We start from the raw sequence: 22,255 nt of genomic DNA on the forward strand, positions 1-22,255 counted from the left end.
CTCGGTGATTAACATAATATTCTCATATCTGACAACGCAATCTAGGATCAAACTCCAATGAACTAATATTAAATTCATTGCCATCAACTCTCTGAAGTCTTTTAGAAGAATTTTCAGAAATTAGGATATCAGAAGCTGGCAATGATGTATCACCAATGTTGACATTTAAAGTTTGTGCATTTGAAGTTTGCCCATTTTTTCGTTTGAAAAAGTCAAGTATTGTATTTGACTTTTCCATCATCTACAAACAAAATCGGGAGAAAGCACAAATGAATCATTGGATGGGGAAGTAAATCATTCGAGGAATAATTAACCTCATCAAATAAATATACGCATGTGTTACATTATTACATTTACATACAAACATAAAGAAAAGAAAAAAACACAGAAAAAGTCGTCCCCGAAGAAAGATTCAAACAAAGCAAGTTGATTATCATATGGGTTAAGAAGTGTAATGTACCCAGTGGGCCAGTGCTACCCACTACCAATGAGAATTGGATGATAATAACAATAACAAGTTGTGTGTGGTAGTAGCTGCGATTGCGATGATGATAACAATAATAACTTGTGCATGTGTCAAAGAGTTGTTTGGATGTTTGAGCCCCGACAGCATTCTTTTAAATTTCTCCGCTCAATAAAACAAAACAATTCACAAATCTTCACAATTTCTTGCTTTTAAATTATAATCCCATGATAATATAATGAGATTTAAAAGAAAATTGTAAGAATTTTACCTCCCGCAGCAGTGCTCTCTATCTCAAATTCTCAATCTCAGTATCTCACTCTCTCACTGGCGATCTCTCTCTCTGACTCTCTCAAATTTTCGCTATGTGTGATGCCTACATGCCATGAAGGAAAGGGGTTAAGGGGACTAGGGGACGAAACTGAGGAAGAGAAGGAGAGAAGGGGGTATCGGGACTCTAATTTATGAAGACCTAAAATAGTTTTTGGGGACGGCCTATTTTTTTGGGGGGGGGGGGGGGGACCATATTCTTCAGCCTTTTTTTTTTTTTTTTTTTTTTTTTTTACGGAAATGGAGTGGGGGACCATGGCCCCAGCTTGTCCCCCCCCCCCCCCCCCCCTCCTCCATCTCTGACTACATAGATATCTCTTTTTCATATTTTTATGGGTGCTTATATATTTATTTTGTGTTTATTTCTTTATTCTTTTTTCCTTACAGACATGGACAATAGTGATTATAGCACTCAAGATGATACAAGTGATAATGATTGTGGTGAAGAGGAAAATGAAAATGATGTTTTTATTCTAGCAGTTGCAGCAGTTGAATTTGTTGAGAACTATTATATGTCATATATTGCAAAGGAACCTTGTAGCACCTCTTCTCAAACAGGTTATAAGTGGGTTATGGAGATTCTACAAGGTAATCCTGATAGGTGCAAACAAAATTTTAGAATGGAAATAAACATATTCATTTACTTGTGTAAAGAGTTGAAGGAAAAATATCATTTAAGAGGTACTAGGAAATTAACTGTTGAAGAGTTGGTGGCTATGTTTGTTATTACTTTAGGCCATGGGTTTGGGAATAGAATAGTGCAAGAAAGGTTTCAACATTTAGGAGAAATAATTAGTAGACATTTTACTAGTGTTTTAATGGCCGTTTCTAGAATGGCGATTAGCATTATTAATCCTATTGATAGGGAGTTTAGGGATGTTCCAAGCAAAATTCGTAATGATGAGCGGTATTGGCCATACTTCAAAAATTGTATTGGAGCCATTGATGGAACCCATGTGCCAGTTAAAATTTCTCCATCAAAACAAATACCATATATTGGTTGAAAATAGACTCCTACTCAGAATGTTATGGTTGTTTGTGATTTTCGTATGTGTTTCACCTTTGTTTGGGCTGGATGGGAAGGTACTGCACATGATACACGTATTTTTTTGGAAGCTATTCGAAAGGAAGAATTACGATTTCTACACCCACCTAGAGGTTTGTATTTAATTAAAATAACAATTATGAATTATACATGAAAAAAATATATTTTTCAATATTTTTTATGACCGTTATTCGTATATTGTTTGTAGGAAAATATTATTTGGTAGACGCAGGATAACCTCACATGAAGGGATACATGGGGCCATACAAAGGGGAGCGGTATCATCTACCAGACTTTCGTCGCGGAAACCACCCGAGGGGTATGCATGAAATTTTTAATTACATTCATCACTTAGATGCACTATTGAAAGAACATTTGGAGTTTGGAAAAATAAATGGAAGTTATTGCATTGCATGTCGAATTTTCCTTATGATAAACAAGTGAAAATCGTGGTGGTGTCTATGGCTCTTCATAACTTCATTAGGAAGCATGCAATAAAGGATGCTGAGTTCCAACCATATAATGATGATAATGACTTACTACCTACAGACATTATAGGCGATGACGAAGCACAACATGAGTCAAGCATACAACAATCACAGACGTCCAATGAAAATTTTATGAACATTGAGCGTGGTCATATTGCTAATCTACTTATGACTCGTTAATTTTTTTTTTTTTTTAATGTTGTTTTGTTATAAACTATTTAAAATGTTGTAAGGATCTTCTTGAATGTTGTTCTTTTTTATGTGTTAAATACTTTGAAGTGTTAAATACTTTAAATAATTAAAAAAAATAAAAAAAATAAAAAAATAAAAAAATAAAAAGAAAGAAAGAAAATGATTGACATCACTTTTCATTACATATAAGTACAAAAGAAAGAAAATGTTGACGTTTTGTTATATAAACCATTACAAAATAATTTTTACTTATGAAAGCTAACATTAAACATTTTTATATAAAAAAGGTTATAAAATGAAAAAAAAAAAAAAAAAAAAAAAAAAAAAAAAAAAATCATTAACAACCTTAGGCCTTTATTGAAAAACATGTAATAATTTCACGTAAAATGACATATTTGGTGGGACTGATAATGATTTTTTTAGCCTATACTAAAAAAAATCATTATATGTCCTTTATTGTCATTTTTGCAACTAAAAGCACTTTTTTAGTTTTGTTACCAAACATCAGTAATATCAAAAAAGCACTTAAGACATGTAGTTACCAAACATGTAAACAGCTTTTCAGCAATAGCACTTTTGCCAAAAGCTCACAGGCAAAAGCACTATATCCAAAAACTCTATTTTCCACCGCAATCCCAAACAGGCTCTTATTCCTTGATGTCTTTTACAATACATGATACTCTTATTTATATGAGAATTGGGGTAGATAAATTTGGTAATCAAGTCAAAATAATTTGATTACCATCAAATCTAATTACAATGAAAATCATCAAATCTGATTATAGGAGATTACAATCAATTACAATGAAATCAAATCCTCTAATATTCTCTAACATTTCCCTTCAAACTCAATGTGGAAAATTTTGAAACCTTGAGTTTGTATTTTTTTTTTTTTTTTTTTGTATTTTTTTTTTCTTTTCAGAGGCAGTTGGCAAAGAAAGATGTGCTTTAAGTAACAATAAGGGCCATATATGGGCCAAAAAGGAAAGCCAATTGTGGGCTAAAAAGAGAGCCAACTGTTGGGTGAAATTGGCCTTGGTTTCAAACAATACCACAAAGGCCGAAGAGAAATGGGCCAACTATAGGCCAGAAATGAAAGCCAACTATAAGCTGAAATAGGCCTAGGTTTTAAACAATACCATAAAGGCCGAAGATATTTGGCCAACAAAGGGCCAAAAATCAGTCTAGGTCAACAAATGACCAACAATAGACCAAATAATGACGTGGCCAACAAATGGACAAAAAATTGGCAACTTGGCCTGTTTTGGCCTCTTCTTCTTCTTTTTTCTCTTTTTTTAAAAAATAAAAATTAAAAATAAATAAAAATGAAAAAAAGCATATTCGCAGATTACATAAAACTGGGATAAGGATCACCTTAATCCCGTAACCAAACCCATCTATGTTCAAAAGCCCAAACTAGGATAACATATTCCTAAACTAGAATAAAAATATCTACAAACTCAAGTGAGGTTAAATCAAATCTCGTAACCAAACACACTTCTTCCTTTCCACAAAACAAACCTCCTGAAAATCTGGCATGAGATGAAGCCTGTAGTAGCTCTTGCGACTTTGGTAAGGGTGTCGCCAAGATGGGATTTTGCTAGACTGCATGACGACAATTGATGTGTTTGATCCGGGCAGAGCAGGGAGGTGAACGATGAGGCAGAGACCAATGCTAAGGCTGGGTACGAAAGAGATCGAGATACGAAAGGAGTGGCTGAGCTACGCTTTCTAGGCGATGGACTGGCGCCAGCGATGGCGACATGGTTATTTGTGGGTGGCGACGCCTCGGGGTTGAGGTCTGATGACTGCAGAGATCGGTGCTAAGGGAGATGCAGCGGCACTGATAGAGATGCGGCAGACAACAAGGACGGTGCAGTGGCTTTGTGGTCATCATGGTGGTAGATCGGTGGTTGACGGCGTGATGGTGCATGGATCGTTGGTTGAACGGTGCCGGTTGGAGGCGAAATCTAAGAAGTTGCCAGAAAGGATCCGGTTATGTGGTAAGAGGGACTCAAAGTTTTCCTACAAAGCATGGCGGCAGTGCTGCTATGCAAACAATATATATTTTTTGTCTTAAAAAAAAAAAAAAAAAAAAAAAAAAAAAAAAAAAAAAACTCCACAGGACCATTTGGATCAAACACTGGCGTAAGCCGGTGGTTCTAATACCATGAAGAAATTCATAAAGTTAATGAAAAAATAAATAAATAGTGGAAATAAAATAGAATAGAGACAAGATATTTTACGTGGTTCGGTATATGAACTACGTCCACATATAAAGCCCTAAGGATACATTTCGCTCTTATTGAATTGATTTGTTTACAACACAGAATGCTCTATTTATAGAGCTTACACATAAATGTAATCTTAATCAAATCTCCTAATTTATGGTGATCAAATCATAATCAAATCCCTAAAGTTAGGTTAATCTAATCTTCATCAAATCCTTAACTTTATGGTCATTCACATGTACTCTAACACTAAAGAAATTCATAATGAAATAGAAAGAAATTGTGAAAAAATATAATAGAGACAAAAGATTTTTACCTGGTTCGGTCTATGACCTACATCCACATATAACGCCTCACTATTATTGAATTGATTTGTTTACAATACAGAATGCTCTATTTATAGAGCTTACACATAAATGTAATATTAATCAAATCTCCTAATTTAAGGTGATCAAATCATAATCAAATCTCTAAATTTAGGCTAATCTAACCTTCATCAAATCCCTAAATTTAGGGTCATTCACATATACTCTAACATCATCTCTCAAACTCAAGGTGTAAGATCTTAAAACCTTGAGTTTGATTGATTTTTTTTTTTCTTTTTCTTGGAGGCAGTCGGCAACACCTTAAATAATAATACAAAAGAGGGTCATTTATGGGCCAAAAGAGAGCCTACTTTGGGCTGAAAGAAGAGCCCAACTGTGGGCTGAAATGGGCCAAAGGCTAAAGAAAAATGGGCCAACTATGGGACAGAAATGAAAGCCAACTATGAGCTAAAATAGGCCTGAGTTTTAAACAATACCACAAAGGCCAAAGATATTGGGCCAACAAATGGCCAAAAATCGGTCTAGGTCAACAAAGGACCAACAATAGACCAAATAATGATTAGGCCAACAAAGAGCCAAAAAATGGGCAACTTGGCCTCTTTTGAATTTTTTTTTTTTTTTTTTTTTGTCAACCGAGATTCTTTCCCCATTTTTCTTTCTCGGTTTCAATTGTTTTTTTCTTTTATTTTCTTTCTTTCATTTCCTCTTTCTTTTTTTTTTCTCAATTTGTTCTCCGCAGAATGACATCGCATCACCAAAACAAAATATAAAGACAACCTAAAAAATCAAAGCACTATTGTCGTAGTCTCTTTTGATGATCTTCCTTGCTTTTGCTTTGAAAAACTTTTTTGTCAATCTCTCCTTGCTCGTGGCTTGTTTGGGTGTTCTTCAAACGGATGGAGTTGCTGAAACAAGGAGCATATGGGTGGTTCACTGACATAGACGGCCCGATTTGCTTCTTCTACACACATATAGTGGACGTCTCTAGATTGCTTCGGCCACTCATGCACAATGAAGGTGATGAAAAGAAATCTTGGCAGCACTTGGGATTTCCAAGCCTTGGAGGACCAAAGGTGCCATCAGATTTGGCAAATCATGCCAAATAACATAACTATGCCAAATAACAGAAAGCCAAAAGACGCAATCAGTGATTTTTTTCTTCCTTTTTTTTTTGGGTCGAATACAATGCAAGATCTATAGTGATGAGATTTGCAAAAGTAATAATTATCACGAACAAGAAAATAAACTAGAAGATGGAAAGGAAAGAAAAATAAAATTCACAGGACTACTGGATCGAATATTGGCATTAGCCTATATTGCTCTGATACCATGACAAAATTCATAATGAAATATAAATAAATTATGAAAATAAAATAGAATAGAGACAAAAGATTTTTACGTGATTCGGTTTATGACCTACGTCCACATATAAAGCCCTAAGACTACATTTCGCTCTCATTGAATTGATTTGTTTACAATACAGAATGCTCTATTTATAGAGCTTACACATAAATGTAATTTTAATCAAATCCCCTAATTTAGGGTGATCAAATCTCTAAAGTTAGGCTAATCTAATCTTCATCAAAACCCTAACTTTAGGGTCATTCACATATACTCTAACAATAGAGACATCATGATCCAAAAAGGAAAGAACACTCAAAATTTCGGTACAAGAAATTAAGTAACAAAAAGACACATAGCAATAAAAGCAACAAAATAACCCAAAAATCAGTAGCTTCGGCGTAGGGCGTGACGAAGGAGGGCGGAGCGAAGGGGTTGACTTGCACGTGTGGTCCATGCACAGGAGAGTGAGATCCACGCTCCGGCGTGTGGATGTTGGGCGGGGGAACGGCCAGTGTCTACAGAAGGCTGGGGAGCTGGTGGAAGCGGTGGAGTGGCACGTTGGATGCTAGATCCATCGGAGAAGAGTAGGTCGAACTTAAAAAAATCCGATTTGAAAACATTGACAAATCCGGCTACCTAGAAAGCCTTGAAAACCTTGGATTCTGGACAATTGTGTCTGCTCCCAACTTACTCATGAATTCCCATGTACTTCATTCTACATCACTCTAAGAAACCTCTCTCATCACAAAACTCTATGACCTAAAAGTGTGACAATAATCGTGCATGCTTAGCCTCCAAGTAAATAATCGGATCCTTGAATTTCTGCAGAGAATAATGTGCAACTTTATAGTTCAAATTGTGCTAGGGTTACATGCTGAAACAAGGATTTCTCTAGCGGTGCGTTCGAACTAACTTAAGATGACACTTAAAATATGCATTTTCCCATACTTGAAATTCTCTAAAACATGCCGAATTCGCACTAACTTAGAGAACTAAATAGACTGATCAATTTTGGAAGGTATGCAACATTGATAGTTCAACTATTTTGAGTTTAATATTATCCTAGGGTTTTCTTCTTTTCTCTCTAGCGCCTCCAGAGAGAGAAAAGCAAGACTTGGGGTGGAAAGAACGGTTAACCTAGTTCTTCCCACCTCCTCCTCCCCTCTTTTATCCCTCTTCCAATCTCTCTATTATGCCTCTCACCGGTGATTTCTTTTCTCCGGTTTTATCCATCGCCTTATGCGATTTATCCCATCTCCGCCTAAAATCCCAACACCGGCCCTCCTCCAACGCTCCTCCGCCTCCTCCAAGCTGCGACTACGGCCTTTTCATTTGGTTTTGTTATGGGTCTCTGATTTGGTTTCTTTGAAGTCCGATCTCGTTTCCCATGGCAACCCCGCCACCTATCTCGCCCATCCACAATCGTCTCCGGCTTCATCTCCTCCCTCCGCCGCATCTCAACCATCTCCAATGCTGGGATTGCTGATTTTTGGTTTAGGAGATTTTATTCTGCTTTTATTTGCTTGTATTTGTTGTCTCTTTGTATTTCCTTGTATTTTTCTGTTCACTATGTTCATTTTTTGGGCTAAATCCTTGATCTGGCTTTTTTTTGTATTTTTGACAGAGATCTTCCTCTCCTTTCTGACTATGATGGTTAGCTTTGTCGTCCTTTTCCAACCATTGAAGGTCGTGTCGGCTACCCTTTGGGGTGTTGTTCTGTTTATGAAATTTTGCCATTTATTACAGCATATTTTGGCCGTTTCTGTCCGCTTGATAGGCCGAGTCATTTATTTGACTCATTCCCGACTATTATTAAGATTTCTCTATCGTTTTCATTTGTGTTCATGTAATTCCCCTTCTTCCTCCCCCCACTTTGAATAGAATAAAAAATAAAAAAAATAAAAAAAATAAAAATAAAAATAAAAATAAAACTATTTTGAGTTTGAACAATTATCACCTTAAAGATAATATTCAAGTATGTCTCAAATCGTATTGATTTTCTAGTTATTGTTACCTCTCATTTCCCTCGACATTTTTTACTATTGAGAATTTTGGTGTTAAACGAGATGTTCTCCTTCGACAAATAGGATAAGACATGACGTGTGAGCTGACAGAGTGAGTTAATAGTACTTGATGCCCCCATTATCTTCAACTATTGTTATGTTTATGACTCCACCAAAAAACAAAAAAAAAAAAAGAAACAATTGAAGTATTGCGAGTAATATATATTAACTTCCGGATGATTTTTATATATATGCAAAAAGTGATAGAACATTCACTTTGCATTCTTCAGAGTTAATTACAACATCTCACAAGCAAACCAGCAGATGATCATGTCATCACAACCGCAAACTCCTTTATTAGCAAACCAAAATCAAGCAGTAACAACTCATTATTGAGGGACCACACAACACAACACAAGCTTTAGTTGTACGTGGGTGTTAGCTACTCTAACAGTAGGTATCAGGGTGTGCCAAGAGGTAAGCCTCAACAGCCTTGAAAAGTCCGGCGGCCTTCTCTTTGCCAGCCTTGATCTCCTCCTCACTGATTGAAGCGTTGCCCTTGGTGTGGTACTTGCTGGTGATCTTCAAGATGGATCCTCCTCCATGAGGGGCTGCCGCCATCTTGATCTCGTAAGAGATCTTCTCCAGTGTGTGCCCCAGTGGACCTCCCTCGATGATGCTGTAGCAGTATTTGAAGTTTGCGTGGTCGATCTCCTCAACCTTGTGCTTCATGTACTTGAATTCGCTGCCTGAAAATATACACAAATTAAACCACGTGTTCATTGCTATCTTTTTACTAGTTTTGGGGAAAAATTCCTATGTAATATTTTTGAGAGTGAAAACATATTTTTCTAATGTATATATTTATATATTTACCTTCGGCGAAGGTGATCTTCTTGATGGTTCCAGGCCCGCCATTTCCTTCGAGGTTTTCAGCGCCGGTGAAGTGCTGAGGAGCAACCTTGGGAATGAGGTTGTCGGCATCTAGGACAAAGGACTTGAACAGCCTAGCCGGAGGGATAACGGAGGTGGCCTCATCCTCGTAGCAGAAAACACCCATGATGATTATGATGATGAATTGATGTTATATTGAAAGGAAGAATATATATAATTTGCTTGGTGAGGAGTTGAGTACCAAGTGGTTCCTATTTATAGACTGATAAGAAGGCTCATGATGAAGCTTAATTTGGCAGAATTGTCGCCTTGTGGAGTAAAAAACAATTCTCCGCACTGTCCAGTTTTTCTTTGTGGAGGGTCCCTTCTAGGTAGCTATGACGAGGATAATTAATAACTTCGTATGAATAAGGTTTGTAATTACAAAAAAAAAAAAAAAAAAGTTTATAATTAAGTCAAAGAAAGCTCCTGTCTCAAATTGACTAACAAAAAAAAAACATTTTGTTTTCAAATGTTGTACCAACCTTCATAATTTCCTAAATGTTTACCCCTTTTTCTTTAAATTCTGACCGTTTGAAATCACAATTATCCAACAATCACTTATCTTGACCATCACATCTAATTTTATTTAATCTTATATAATTGATATGACAAAAGATCAAGTAAATCCAACCATTAAATCCTACTTGGAATTAGAAGCCATTTTAGAGCATACGTCTAGCATATGTAACTCTTAAGGATAATAATGTCAATATAGTTTTGGCATAAATCAAGGCATTTACATAGGATTTAAACCTTAATTATTTCACTCTTAAAAAAAAAAATAAAAAAACCTCTCAGCACAGCCACCGCCCATTGCTAGCCACACCAGACGCTGCCACCGTCAGCCATGCCAGACGTCACCGCCGCCCAAACCGGATCTCTCTCTCTATAGTGTTTCACTCTTTATCGCATTTTTTCATATTAACAACCAATTTTTTTCATTTTTTTATTACAAAAAATTTAAAATTCATTTCACTTTATATTACACCAACCAATTTCTTTCATATTTTTCATTTACTTTTATTAAATTGTAGAATGCTTTAATAAGGACGCCATCTTGAAAGCATGGACCGAGCTGAGGGTTCCAAAGTCGGTCGACGCCAATGACGACTTTCACTCTCTGGCGGTCAATTTACGTCGGCCATCCTTATCTTTTTGTTTCCACGATGAAATATCTTTTGACACTTGACATTTTATGCAATATGATAATCATTAATCAAACTTTTCGCGTCAAATTGCTTAAGATATTCTAACATACGAGAATCTTCTAATTTCTACCGTGTCGGTGGAGCTTATTTTAAGTTGTGATAAGGTAGTAATAAGTGTTTGCATAAAGCTTTATCGATCATGCTATCTTGTTACAGTGAAATTTATGTGATGGTCTGTTATTTATATAAAAAGTATTATAAATCTGGTCACTTATGGTAAATTAATAGGACAAATAATCTATTATACTCCATTCATGATTTTGGGGCCAAAGTGGTTCGGCCAACCCATTACTGGCTTGAGGGATACCCAAACTTTTTCTTTCTTTTCTTTTTCTTTTTTTAAAAAAAAAAAACAAAAAAAAAAAAAAAGTTTTAGTGAGGATAAATTTGTAATTTTAAAAGAATTTTGTGAAAAATAAAACAAAATAATTGTTCATTTTGTTACAAAGGCATACCACAAAGATTTATAAGTTTTTGGAACTACAAAAATTTATTTGTAGTATGGTCCATTGCAAATATGGTCCATCCAACTCTAATATAAAGCAAGTTGTATTTCCTCGGTCTAGTGCGCCTCTCCTTCACAATGCACCTCTCCTTCACAATGATGATATAAAAGACTAGTTTGTAGCTAATTTATACAAACAAATCTAATAAAGTAATATGTGTAACTTAGCATATGAGAAGCACATATTTTTTTAATAATAAGTGCTTCTCACATTTCCATGTTCTCACATGTTTTTTTAATAACAAGTACTTTTCACATGTTTTTTTAATCAATATGAGACACATGTCACTTTATTAGATTAGACTACAATTTTAGAAAGATGGGAATTGAAAGCCTAGGAGGTCACTTTTGTAACTAAATAACCAGCACCGGGTTTTTTTCAAAAAAACTCAGTCTATCTTCGTTTGTCAATCCTGCACTCCAAAGTGCTCGTCCACCGTCTTCTCTAGCCTCCCAACATCTTGCCGCAACCAGAAGGAAAACTTGCTTTCATCACGAACTCACCCAATTTGTGAACGGAAGGGAAACATATACAGTGTTGTTGTGATCTGTGTGGATTTCGATTGCCGGGGGATGGGATGATAGAGCAACTGGAGGCACTCTGGGGAAGGTTTTCCTTGACAGAAGAGAAAAAGGATGGACTAGCCGTGATAGAAGAAGATGTGGCAGAGATCACGGCAAAAGGGAACCATTGCCTGGTAAGTAAACTTATCTCTGATAGGTTTGTGAGCAAGAATCTCATACGGGCAAAATTGATTAGATGGTGGAGGCCTACGAGGTCTTTGGAGTTTAAAGTCTTAGGAGAAAACATGTTTCTGATAGATTTTGAATACCAGTGGGACAAAATCCAAGTTATGGAGAGTCGACCGTGGATATTCGAAGGCCATCTCTTCTCAATGGCAGAATATGATGGAGTCATGCCTCCAAGCTATATGAATTTTGACACGGCATCCTTTTGGGTTCGTATGTTTAAACTGCTGCTTTCTTGCATGGGAAGGGAGATGGGATACAAGCTGGGTGCAATCATTGGGGAGGTAGAGGATGTTGATACGAATGAGAATGGAATTAGGTGGGGAGAATTCTTACAAGTCAAGGTCCAAGTTAACGTGCTTAAACCCCTGCCGAGAGGACGAATTCTCAAACTGAAAAACAAAACGTTATATATTCCTTTTCAATATGAAAAAGTTCCAAAAATTTGTTTTCAGTGTGGGATTATACGGCATGGTGCCGAGGGGGGTGTGAATGAGGAACTACGTTGGAAACATGGCAAGGCGAGGGAGAATGAATATGGGCCGTGGTTGCGAGTTGGTTCTCCAAAAAGAAGGCCGGATTCAAGAAGGGGATGGTATGGGACGATGATAATCTCCATGAAGAAGAAATTTTCCATAGCTCTGCATCAGAAACAAGACCTGCAAATGTCTGGCCGGCGACGAGGACAAACTCAGAAAGTAACGGACACCAAACAAGGAAAGATCCGATGTTAGACAAAGATGGATTCTCCATTAATTCCATGAAAGAAACTGTTGCTGCAACGGGTGGATTTCCCTATGGGGAGTATGACACATTGATGAGAGAGTCGTCTAAGATAGAAAGTGGTGGAAATCAAGGAGAATCGATGGGGCGTTTTGAGACCTCCACAAAAGGAAAGAATGTGGGAATGAAAGGAAATAACTGTGGTGACATGGATCTATTGGGGGCGCAAAACACGCAGAATTTGAGTGGAATGCAACAAAATCACGATAGTCCTGGTTTTAAAACACATACTACCACGTTAGATGAGGTGAGGGAGGCTAGCCCACTAACAAGGGAGACTATTGGGCCAAGCGAAATAAGGGACCTGGTCCAGGTGGGTTAGACAATTGGGTCTATCCGAAAATGGAAAAAGAAAGCTTGTGAGGTGAAGAGGAATGACGTTGAGGGTGAAGTGGAGAAGGTTGGTTTGGGCAAAAGGAGTGCAGGAGAGGTTGGTGATGTAGAAAAAAATAAGGGAAAAAGGGAAGAAGGTAGAGGAAGGAGAACGGGTCCACGGGGCCATTTTGGCGGCGGCTGGTGCCTATCCTTGCCAAGCACCATGAGCCTCTTAAGTTGGAACTGTCGGGGGCTTGGGAATCCTCGGACAGTTCGTGACCTTTGCCGATTGGTAAGGGAAAAGAAACTCATTTTGGTTTTCCTTATGGAAACCAAACTTAAAGCTCCTAGGATGGAAAGGCTAAAGTATCAACTTGGTTTTGGGAGCGTTTTTATTGTAGATAGTGTGGGGAAGAGCGGAGGTTTGGCTTTGTGTTGGAATAACGATGGTGTGATGGAAATCCAAAATTATAGTCAGAGACATATTAATGCAACGGTAAGGGTGGATGAAGGAGCACAACCGTGGACATTAACCAGCTTTTATGGCAACCCGGAGGTGACGAAATGAAAAGAATCATGGGATCTCCTCATGCACCTCCATTCGTTGTCTCTTAATGCATGGATGTATGGGGGGGATTTCAATGAAATCTTGGCAGATTCAGAGAAATTTGGTGCAAAAAAGGGGCCTCGGAGTCAAATACGGGCTTTTCGGGAAACCTTGGAGAAGTGCCAGTTTCATGATTTGGGATTCCGGGGTCCTAAATATACATCGAGTAATAAAAGAGAGGATGGTAATTTCATTATGGAACGCTTAGATAGAGCCACTGCGAATCAAGTTTGGATGACTTTACACCAGGATTATGGAGTGGAGGTTTTAGTGAATCGAAGCTCAAATCACTCACCTTTGTATGTACAGCTGCATGGTTCCCGTCGTGGCTCAAGGAGGGGGCAAAAATGCTTCTTCTATGAAGCTGGGTGGGGACAGCAATCAACACACGACCAAGTGATTAAAGCAGTGTGGAAGGAAAAAACTATGGTGGCTAACCCGTGGCATTCACTAAAGACAAAGTTTGAGAAATGCAAAAAGGTGATCAAAAGACGATAGGTTAAAGAAAAAGGGCTAGCCGAAAACAAATCCAGCAGAAGACGGAGCAATTTAAGATATTACAGATGGAAGAGACACAACCGGATGGGGAAAAAATAAATATTCTGCAACAGGAGGTGAATTATTTAATTGAAAAGGAGGATATGTATTGGCAACAAAGAGCGAAGGAACATTGGCTCAAGAATAGGGATGAAAACACAAAATTCTTCCATGCTAGTGTACAGCAAAGGCATCGAATGAATCAGATTTTCAACATTGAAAATGATGACGGAGAGTTATGTACAACACCTGAAGAAATTACCAGTGCTTTTACTAATTATTTCCAGAAAAATTTTTCAACATCCCACCCGTGTGGCATAAGGGAGTGTCTTGATGGGCTGGAAAACAGAATTAATCCTAATATAAATGAGCAATTGATGAGGGAGTTCACTGTGGAGGAAATCAACAGTACTATTGCAAACATGGGAGCTTAGAAAGCACCAAGGCTAGATGGATTGCCTGTGTGTTTCTAGCATGATAATTGGTCCACCATTGGAGAGGAGGTATGTGATGTCATCAAAAAAAATTTCCTTTCAGGCTTTTTAAATGATGATGTAAATTTGACCCATATTGCCTTAATACCAAAAAAAAAAAATCCCATCCAAGGTCTCCGAATTTTGCCCATTAGTCTTTGTAATGTGTTATATAAAATTATTTCCAAGACTTTGGCTAACAGGTTGAAGATGATTTTACTTGACATTATATCTCCAAACCAAAGCACATTTATTCCGGGGAGGCTTATTACAGATAATGTGTTGGTGGCCTATGAAACCATGCGCTCTATGCATTCCAGAATGTAGGGTAAGGTGGGATACATGGCACTCAAATTAGACATGAGCAAGGCTTATGACCGATTAGAGTAGGAATTTTTGGAGAGGGTCATGGAAAAAATGGGGTTTGGGGAGAAGTGGATAAGTTGGGCCATGAAATGCATTTCTTCAGTACGGTACTCTATTATTATTAATGGGAGCCCCGAAGGTAGTATCAAGCCGACGAGAGGCATTCGGCAAGCAGAACCCCTCTCTCCGTATTTATTTATTTTATGTGCTGAGGCGTTGAGTTCCAAACTAAGGCATGCCGAAAAATCTGGGAGCCTCCGAGGTGTACCAACCTCTCCCAGGGGTCCGCGACTAAATCATTTATTTTTTGCAGGACGACAGCATTTTATTTTGTAAGGCCACGACACAGGATTGGCAGCGGTTGACAGTCATTTTAGAAGGCTATGAACAAGCGTCTGGCCAATGGCTAAACAGAGACAAAACATCCATTTTCTTTAGTTGTAATGCCCGGCAAGAAGTAAAGGCTCTTATTCTTCGATTGTCAGAGGTTCATGCTACATAGAGATACGATAAGTATTTAGGGCTTCCAGCTTTAGTGGGGAAGTCTCGAATTAGAGAATTTCATAACCTCACAGAAAGGGTAAGAAAGAAGGTGTCGAATTGGAAGCTGAAGTTACTATCACAAACAGGGAAAGAGGTACTGTTAAAAGCTGTGGTCCAAGCCATCCCAACATATAGTATGAGCATTTTCTTGCTTCCAAAAACTCTGTGCAAAGAGATCAATGTTATTATGCAGAAATTCTGGTGGGGCATAAGGAGAATGAGACAAAAATACATTGCATGAGTTGGGAGAAAATGAGGCGTGCAAAATCTCAAGGAGGGTTGGGTTTCCGAGACCTCCATGCTTTTAATAAAGCACTTCTAGCCAAACAATGTTAGCGATTGGTTACTCAACTGGAAAGTTTGGCTTCACAAATTATTAAGGCTAAATTTTTTTCAAGGGGCTCACTACAAGAGGCAAAAGTGGGGAGTCATCCGTCATTGGCATGGAGGAGCATTCTTTCGACGAAGGATTTATTTTTTGTGAGTTTGATTTGGCGTATAGGGGATGGCATGTCCGTGTCAATTTGGGGCGATAAATGGATTCCAAGGCCATCCTCCTATTCCATCCAATCTCCGTGTTGGATTCTATCAAGGGATGCAAAGGTGTGTGAACTGATTGAACCAAGTTCTTCACGATGGAATCTCTCTCTCATTCAAGAGATTTTCTGGGAAGAAGTGGTTTTGATTAGTGGTCTTCCTATGAGTAGATATCAAAAACAAGACTGAATGATATGGAAGCCTACGAGTTCTAGTGAATTCTCGGTAAGAAGTGCTTACTATTTGGAGCTAGAACAAAATGCTAAAAATAGTGGTGGAGGTAGTAAACAATCAGTTAAAAATGCAATTTGGAAAACTATATGGGAGTTGCGGGTGCCAAGTGCAACGAAGGTGTTCATCTGAAGAGCATGCAATAATATTCTCCCAACAAAAGAGAATCTAAAGCACAAAGGTGTTCTGGAAGAGTCAAACTGTATTCTATGCACCAAAGACGTCGAATTAGTTGGCCATGCTTTATGGCATTGCCCAGCTACAAAAGATGTATGGTGTATAAGTGAAAGGGCGATCCAGAAAAGTGTCTGCCATGCTAAAGATTTCTTTGAAACCTTTGAGTTTATGTCCCAACAGGTGCAATATGGGGGAACTAGCAATTTTTGCTATCATGGTGCACGGGATTTGGACAAGGAGAAATGAAGTTACGCACGGAGGTAAGTTCCAACATCCCTATGCATTGACAAATGTGGCTGTGTCACAATGGAAGATATGGGAAAAAAACCATGGAGAAAGATGAGGATATGGGTGATGACCGCAACATTGCAACTGAGTCCTATGTTCACTGGAAGGCGCCAGACTATGACACGTACAAGACAAACTGGGACATGGCCGTGAAAGTGGGTTCGAAAAGAATGGGCGTGCGTATTATTGTCAGGGACTATATGGGGCAAGTTTGTGCAGCTTCATGCCAATATTTAGAGGGTTGTCTAGAGCCCATTGTTGGGGAGGCTATGGGAGCTCGTTGTGCTCTGGAATTCTGTCGTGATTTGGGTTTACAAAATATTTTCTGGCAGGGGATTCAAAAGCTGTAGTCCAAGCAATAAATAGGGGATCACCGTGGTGCTATTTTTGCCAAATCCAGACTATTTTGCTGGGCTTCAGAAGCTGGAAAGTGGACCACGTAAGAAGAGAAGCTAATGAAGCAGCTCACGGCTTGGCGAAGGTAGCTAGGAATGGTGGTGTCTCTAGAATTTGGATGGAAGAGATCCCAGATATTATTCATGAAGTAGTTATTTTAGAGCAACCTGCTCTTGTTGTTTAGAGTCCTATGCTTTTTTATGTATTAGAGTTTTTGGCTCTAGATGTCTATTTGTTTCTTCAGATTTATTTGAATAAGATCAGTCTTCATTCAAAAAAAAAAAAAAAAAAAAGCATCCTGCTGCAACCCTCCATGCTCTAATTTGCCCCCCAGGAGCTAGTCAGTGTCCTCCAACCGCCATCCCCTGTTGATGCTGCTCTTCTTCTTTTCTTTCTTTTTTTTTTTTCTTTTTTTTTTTCTATATTTCCCCTTGTATTTCTGTTTTTGTTTTTATTGTTTTTTAAGGGTTTATGTCTCCATCATGTACTTAATTATGTGATTTGATCTAGTAGATGAGACTTTTGCTTCGAACACCGTGTGGGTACCTGGCTTTGTTTCAACGTCCATCAATGTCGTCCTTGTTGCTAGTGGGGGTACAAAAAGGGTTGAGGGACCTTTCGAGATTCGTGTATATTGATCGTGCGCCTTTTGGTTCAATGCTAACCACCTTAACTAATGGCCATTTGATAGGGTAGCGTCATTCTTTAGGCATATTTCCTTTAATATTTTGTTTTCTCGCATTGATATAGTTTTATTTGGGCTTATTGTGGGGTTACCCAACCATTTCTCTATGTTTTGTTTTCTTGTAATTATTCCCCTTCCCCGTTATTTCGTGAAAAAAATAGCACATTTACAAAAATAGAAAGTCGTTATAGAATCCAAATTATAAAGACCGAAAGGAAAATATAATCCTAATGGCAATTCAGCCACAACTAGCTCCGGAGAAGACCATTGATGTAACACCTTGACTTATTAACAAGTCGCAAGTGGAAAATATTTGGATTTTCCACGTAATGCTACATGATATAATATTATAAATATTGTAGCAAAAAATAATCACTAATAATTTTTTCTTCTCTTCATAACACCACAAACTCACCTCAATGAAATATCTCATAGCTTCTAAACATGTTAAAGTATTTATTAAATAATTAAATTTACCATTTCTTATCAACTTGAGTTTTTGGGATAGTTGGTAATTTAATATGGTATTAGAGTCAAAGGTCTTGGGTTCAAACCCTAACCACGTCGAATTCAACCCTCTCCTCCTCATTTCAATTAAATATTTCACACGTTGTCACTACAAAAATATGATTTTTTTTGTAACAACCCATTAGTGGCATGTCAAGCCTATTGACACGTCACTAACGGTTAGTAACGTGTGTGGCAGGTTAAAAAATTGGAAGTTACTAATGGGAATTTAGTAACGTATCAATTTCTGACACGTTACTAAAGTTTAAAAAATTAGTGTATATATATATATGTGTGTGTGTGTGTGTATATGTATATATATATATTTCAAATTTATTTCCGGAATTTTTTTTTAAAAAAAATAATATCATGCAAATTCCAAACCTAGATTTCAAATAAAATCAAATTCGAATATGATTTTCCAAATTCCAAACCCAGATTTCAAATAAAATCATATTCGAATCAGATTTTCAAAATCCTAACCCAGCAAATAAAAATTTATTGATTGGAATAGATCAATAGATTCAAACTTAGCAGGAAAAATCCAAACCCAACAGCAAAAATTAATTTAAGCAAAAAATTTCAAAAGTTTTGAACTTAGAATCTAATTTTACTACTCACTCACTGTGTAGAGTTGGAGAGTACCAAAAATCAAAAACCTGCAACACCAAAGAACCAGAAAAATCAATAGGTTTAAAAGCTAAGACAAATGACAAAAAACTCAATCAGAAAAATTACTCATTAAAGTATACATTATCCGTTCCCCAAGTGGATTCAACCTGAAAAATCAAATCAAACCAACCAAAAAATTAAGAACCAAAAAAATTTCAAACCAAGCAGCAAAAAAAAAATTCAAAATCCCAAACCCAAGCCCAGCAGCAAAACAAATTTCAAAATCCCAAACCCAACAGAAAAAACCAAAAAAAAAAAAAAATGTCAGATCTTCTCTTCTCTTTTTCATTTTCTTCTTATCTTCTCTTTTTTTTTTTTTTTTTTTTTCTCTTCTCCTTTTCTTTTTCTTCTTCCCATTTGAGAGAAGAGAGAGCTGCCATGGGCGTGAGAGCAAAAGAGAGAAAAAGAGAAGAAGAAAGAAGAAAGAAGAAAGAAGAAGCACAGCCAAGAGGAAGAAAAAGGAGGGGAGAAGAAAGTAAAAGAGAAAAGAAGGGAACCAGCTGGCGCATGTTCCCAATGCCCATTGGTAACGTGTCAAAGTTGACACGTTACCATTTGGTGACGTGTCAACTTTGACACATTACCAAATTCTTTGGTAACATGTGAAAAACTGCCACATCACCAAATGGTGATGTGTGAAAAAATCATGCACAATGGACACGTCACTAATAACACTTTTTTTTGTAGTGTGTGCCCTACCTATTAAAATAATGAGCCAACACGTGAAGGAGAGTGTTAAAGTATTGATTAAATAATTATAATTAAATTTACCTCTTCATTTATTTTTATTTTTTTGGTGACATGTCCGCACAAAAGTGGGGGAGGGAGATTCGAACTAGTGACCTCCACTTCATTAAGTGTGATCCCAGCCAATTGAGCTACCTCTTGGGGACAATTTATCTCTTCATATTAACTTAAGCTTTTAGAATAAGTAATAATTTTTAACATAGCACTTAATTAATAAAATATTTTAACAAAACAAACCTCAATTTAAATAAATACTAACATTGTTAATTACAGACTTAAATATATATATATAACCTTTAAACATTGTTTATCAAAAATGTGTCATAAATATCACATCAAATATACAACTAACTAACTAATAAAAGTCATCCTATCTTAACAGTATGAAGCTTCTGCTCAGCCTCAAGCACAAAAGTACCCCAAACAAGCATATGATTCATCTTTCTCGCCTAGAATATATGTAAAATTACAACAATTTTATAGGTAGATGTGTGAGTCCTCAGTAAGTTTAATCAGACTAACCATTTATAATTAAAGCCCATTTTAGAAGATACATTTAATTAAAATGTGTTAATAACACTTATTTCAAAGATTTTCCAAAAATTGAGTTTGCCACCAAAATGTTATAAGTAAGACTCACAAGCATTTAGTCTTTACTCTTTACGTTTTACTTTAAAAAAATAAATAAATAATAAAATGGAGATACGAGTCATACAGATAAAAGTTCCAAGTCATCATGAAGATACATTTAATTTTTTTATCTATAAGGAAGGTACCTCTCTTATTGCTCCATATGTATGTCTTCTTCCAAGTCATCATGGAGAAAAGTAGTCTTCACATCAAACTATTCAATAACCAAAATCATATTGGCAGCCGAACCTAGAACAACTATGATAAAACACATTTACTACGTGTGAAAAAATTTCTTCAAAATCAATATCCTTTTTCTGACTAAAGCACTTCACAACCAGCTGTGCCTTGTACCTTGGTTGTGATCTATTGGTTTAATTTTGTATCTAAATACCCATTTATTCTTAAATGCTCCTTCACCCTTAGGCAGTTCCACCAAATTATATGTGTGATTTTCATGTGAGGATTTCATCTCTTCCTATGTGGCTTTCAACCACTCTTCCCTCCATCATGAGAACTACATACTCATCAACTGAATATCGCTGACGTTCTCGAGTAGATATTATCAATTGAATCTTAACAGATGGTTTTGAGGAAGCTTGCTCCAGGTGCTCTTTTGACTCTACATTATAAAATGCTAGTTCACAATTTCTATATATCAACGATATTAATAAGTTCTTCTTGTACATATTTCTTGTGTTCATCATATGTTACATAAGGAGGAAACATTGGACCCAAATCAACACATTCTTCACCGAGAGACTCTAGCCTTTTAATCTGATCTAAGTCTTACATGGTTTGATCTTAAAAGAAAACAATATCTCTGCTTTGTATAATTTTCTTCTTAATCAGATCCCACAATTTATAACCAAACTCTTCTTGTGCATAACCTAAGAAGATACACTGTTTGGCTTTACTATCAAGCTTGAACCACTCATCTCTAGGAACATTGACAAATGCCCACAACCAAAAACTTTCAAGTGCTCAAAAGAAACATCTTTCCTTGTCAACACTAAGGTTGTCAATTTTTGACACGGCTCGTGAATTTAAGATGTACACCATACAAAGTTATAGGGGTATGGTTTGGCATAAATGGGTTCATGTCATAAATGGGTTGACCCATTTGACCCATGTGTTGACCTTCCTTATAGATAAAAAAATTCTTATAAGAACTGTGTTTACGCAAGAGAGGTATTTGTTTTACTGTGACAATTAGAGTACCATCCATCTTAGTAAGAATCCAAGTTTCCATTTAAGATCAAAACATATCAATGTTAGGTATCAGTGAATTCATGATACACTAGAGATGAAACTGTTACAGGTTGAAAAAATCCATATTGATGATAATGGGTCATATATGATGACAAAATCATTACCTATGCAAAAGCTTGAAACTTGTAGAAGAAAAGCGGGCTTAGTACAACTCCCATGCCCTAGAGTCGAGAGGGGGAGATTTGTTGGGTAGTCCCTCCTATTGAGGGACGAACCTTTGTGGTGCTACAGAACCAAGGGTAGCAACCCTTTGTTCTGTAGCAAAGACAAAAGGCCGCACACAATGTGTGACTCTCGAAAAAAAAAAAAAAAAAAAAAAAGTGAGAGATCATTTTTTAGTAAAATCTATTTAACCCCCTCAAACTACCACCCTAATGACAATCTATCTCTCAAACTATCAATTGCGATATTTACCCCCCAAACTACTAAAACAATGACAATGTAGCACTAATTTTAAAAAATTACCCTTACTAAAGTGAAAATAAAAATACTAAAGTTTAATTCTTTTTTTTTCTTTCAAAATTTTAATGGTATTTTAGTCTTATTGAAAATTCGATAAGGGTAATTTCGTCATTTTGCTAGCATTGGGGTTACATTGTCATTGTTTTAATAGTTTTTGGAGTAAAGTGTCGTAATTGATAGTTTGGTGGGTAGATTATCATTGGGGT

The 22,255-nt window shown here is 36.9% G+C and overlaps 3 protein-coding genes and 1 pseudogene across 3 annotated transcripts; 3 read left to right on the plus strand and 1 right to left on the minus strand.

Annotated features, from left to right (window-relative positions):
- The first annotated feature begins 1,182 nt into the window (after positions 1-1,182).
- On the plus strand, positions 1,183-2,506 carry LOC148587711 (uncharacterized; annotated as a pseudogene).
- A 6,249-nt stretch (positions 2,507-8,755) lies between these two features.
- LOC132161823 (major pollen allergen Bet v 1-E) lies at positions 8,756-9,555 on the minus strand. Its single transcript, XM_059572023.2, has 2 exons — positions 9,299-9,555; positions 8,756-9,171 (listed from the first exon to the last, which is right to left on the minus strand). The coding sequence occupies exons 1-2, from the start codon at positions 9,480-9,482 to the stop codon at positions 8,870-8,872; spliced, it is 486 nt and encodes a 161-aa protein (XP_059428006.1). The 5' UTR covers positions 9,483-9,555; the 3' UTR covers positions 8,756-8,869.
- A 3,986-nt stretch (positions 9,556-13,541) lies between these two features.
- On the plus strand, positions 13,542-14,024 carry LOC148587712 (uncharacterized). Its single transcript, XM_088512775.1, has one exon. The coding sequence runs from the start codon at positions 13,542-13,544 to the stop codon at positions 14,022-14,024; it is 483 nt and encodes a 160-aa protein (XP_088368901.1).
- Positions 14,025-16,719: 2,695 nt separating this feature from the next.
- Positions 16,720-17,258, plus strand: LOC148587713 (uncharacterized). The gene is made up of 2 exons (XM_088512776.1): positions 16,720-16,918; positions 17,011-17,258. Exons 1-2 carry the CDS (start codon positions 16,720-16,722, stop codon positions 17,256-17,258), a joined length of 447 nt encoding a protein of 148 aa, XP_088368902.1.
- The last annotated feature ends 4,997 nt before the right edge of the window (positions 17,259-22,255 follow it).

The sequence above is a fragment of the Corylus avellana genome, chromosome 2 (assembly GCF_965113065.1).
Source record: "Corylus avellana chromosome 2, dhCorAvel1.hap1.2, whole genome shotgun sequence".
In the NCBI taxonomy this organism is placed as follows: Eukaryota; Viridiplantae; Streptophyta; class Magnoliopsida; order Fagales; family Betulaceae; genus Corylus; species Corylus avellana.

What these genes read in the sequence shown, in the direction of transcription:
- LOC132161823 (XM_059572023.2), bottom strand. Translation starts at nt 9,482, where the DNA reads ATGGGTGTTTTCTGCTACGAGGATGAGGCCACCTCCGTTATCCCTCCG. An exon ending in GAAGATCACCTTCGCCGAAG is followed by an intron (nt 9,172 to 9,298) that starts GTAAATATATAA and finishes GTATATTTTCAG; the next exon opens with GCAGCGAATTCAAGTACATG.
- LOC148587712 (XM_088512775.1), top strand. Translation starts at nt 13,542, where the DNA reads ATGTATGGGGGGGATTTCAATGAAATCTTGGCAGATTCAGAGAAATTT.
- LOC148587713 (XM_088512776.1), top strand. Translation starts at nt 16,720, where the DNA reads ATGGAGAAAGATGAGGATATGGGTGATGACCGCAACATTGCAACTGAG. An exon ending in TTCATGCCAATATTTAGAGG is followed by an intron (nt 16,919 to 17,010) that starts GTTGTCTAGAGC and finishes ATTTTCTGGCAG; the next exon opens with GGGATTCAAAAGCTGTAGTC.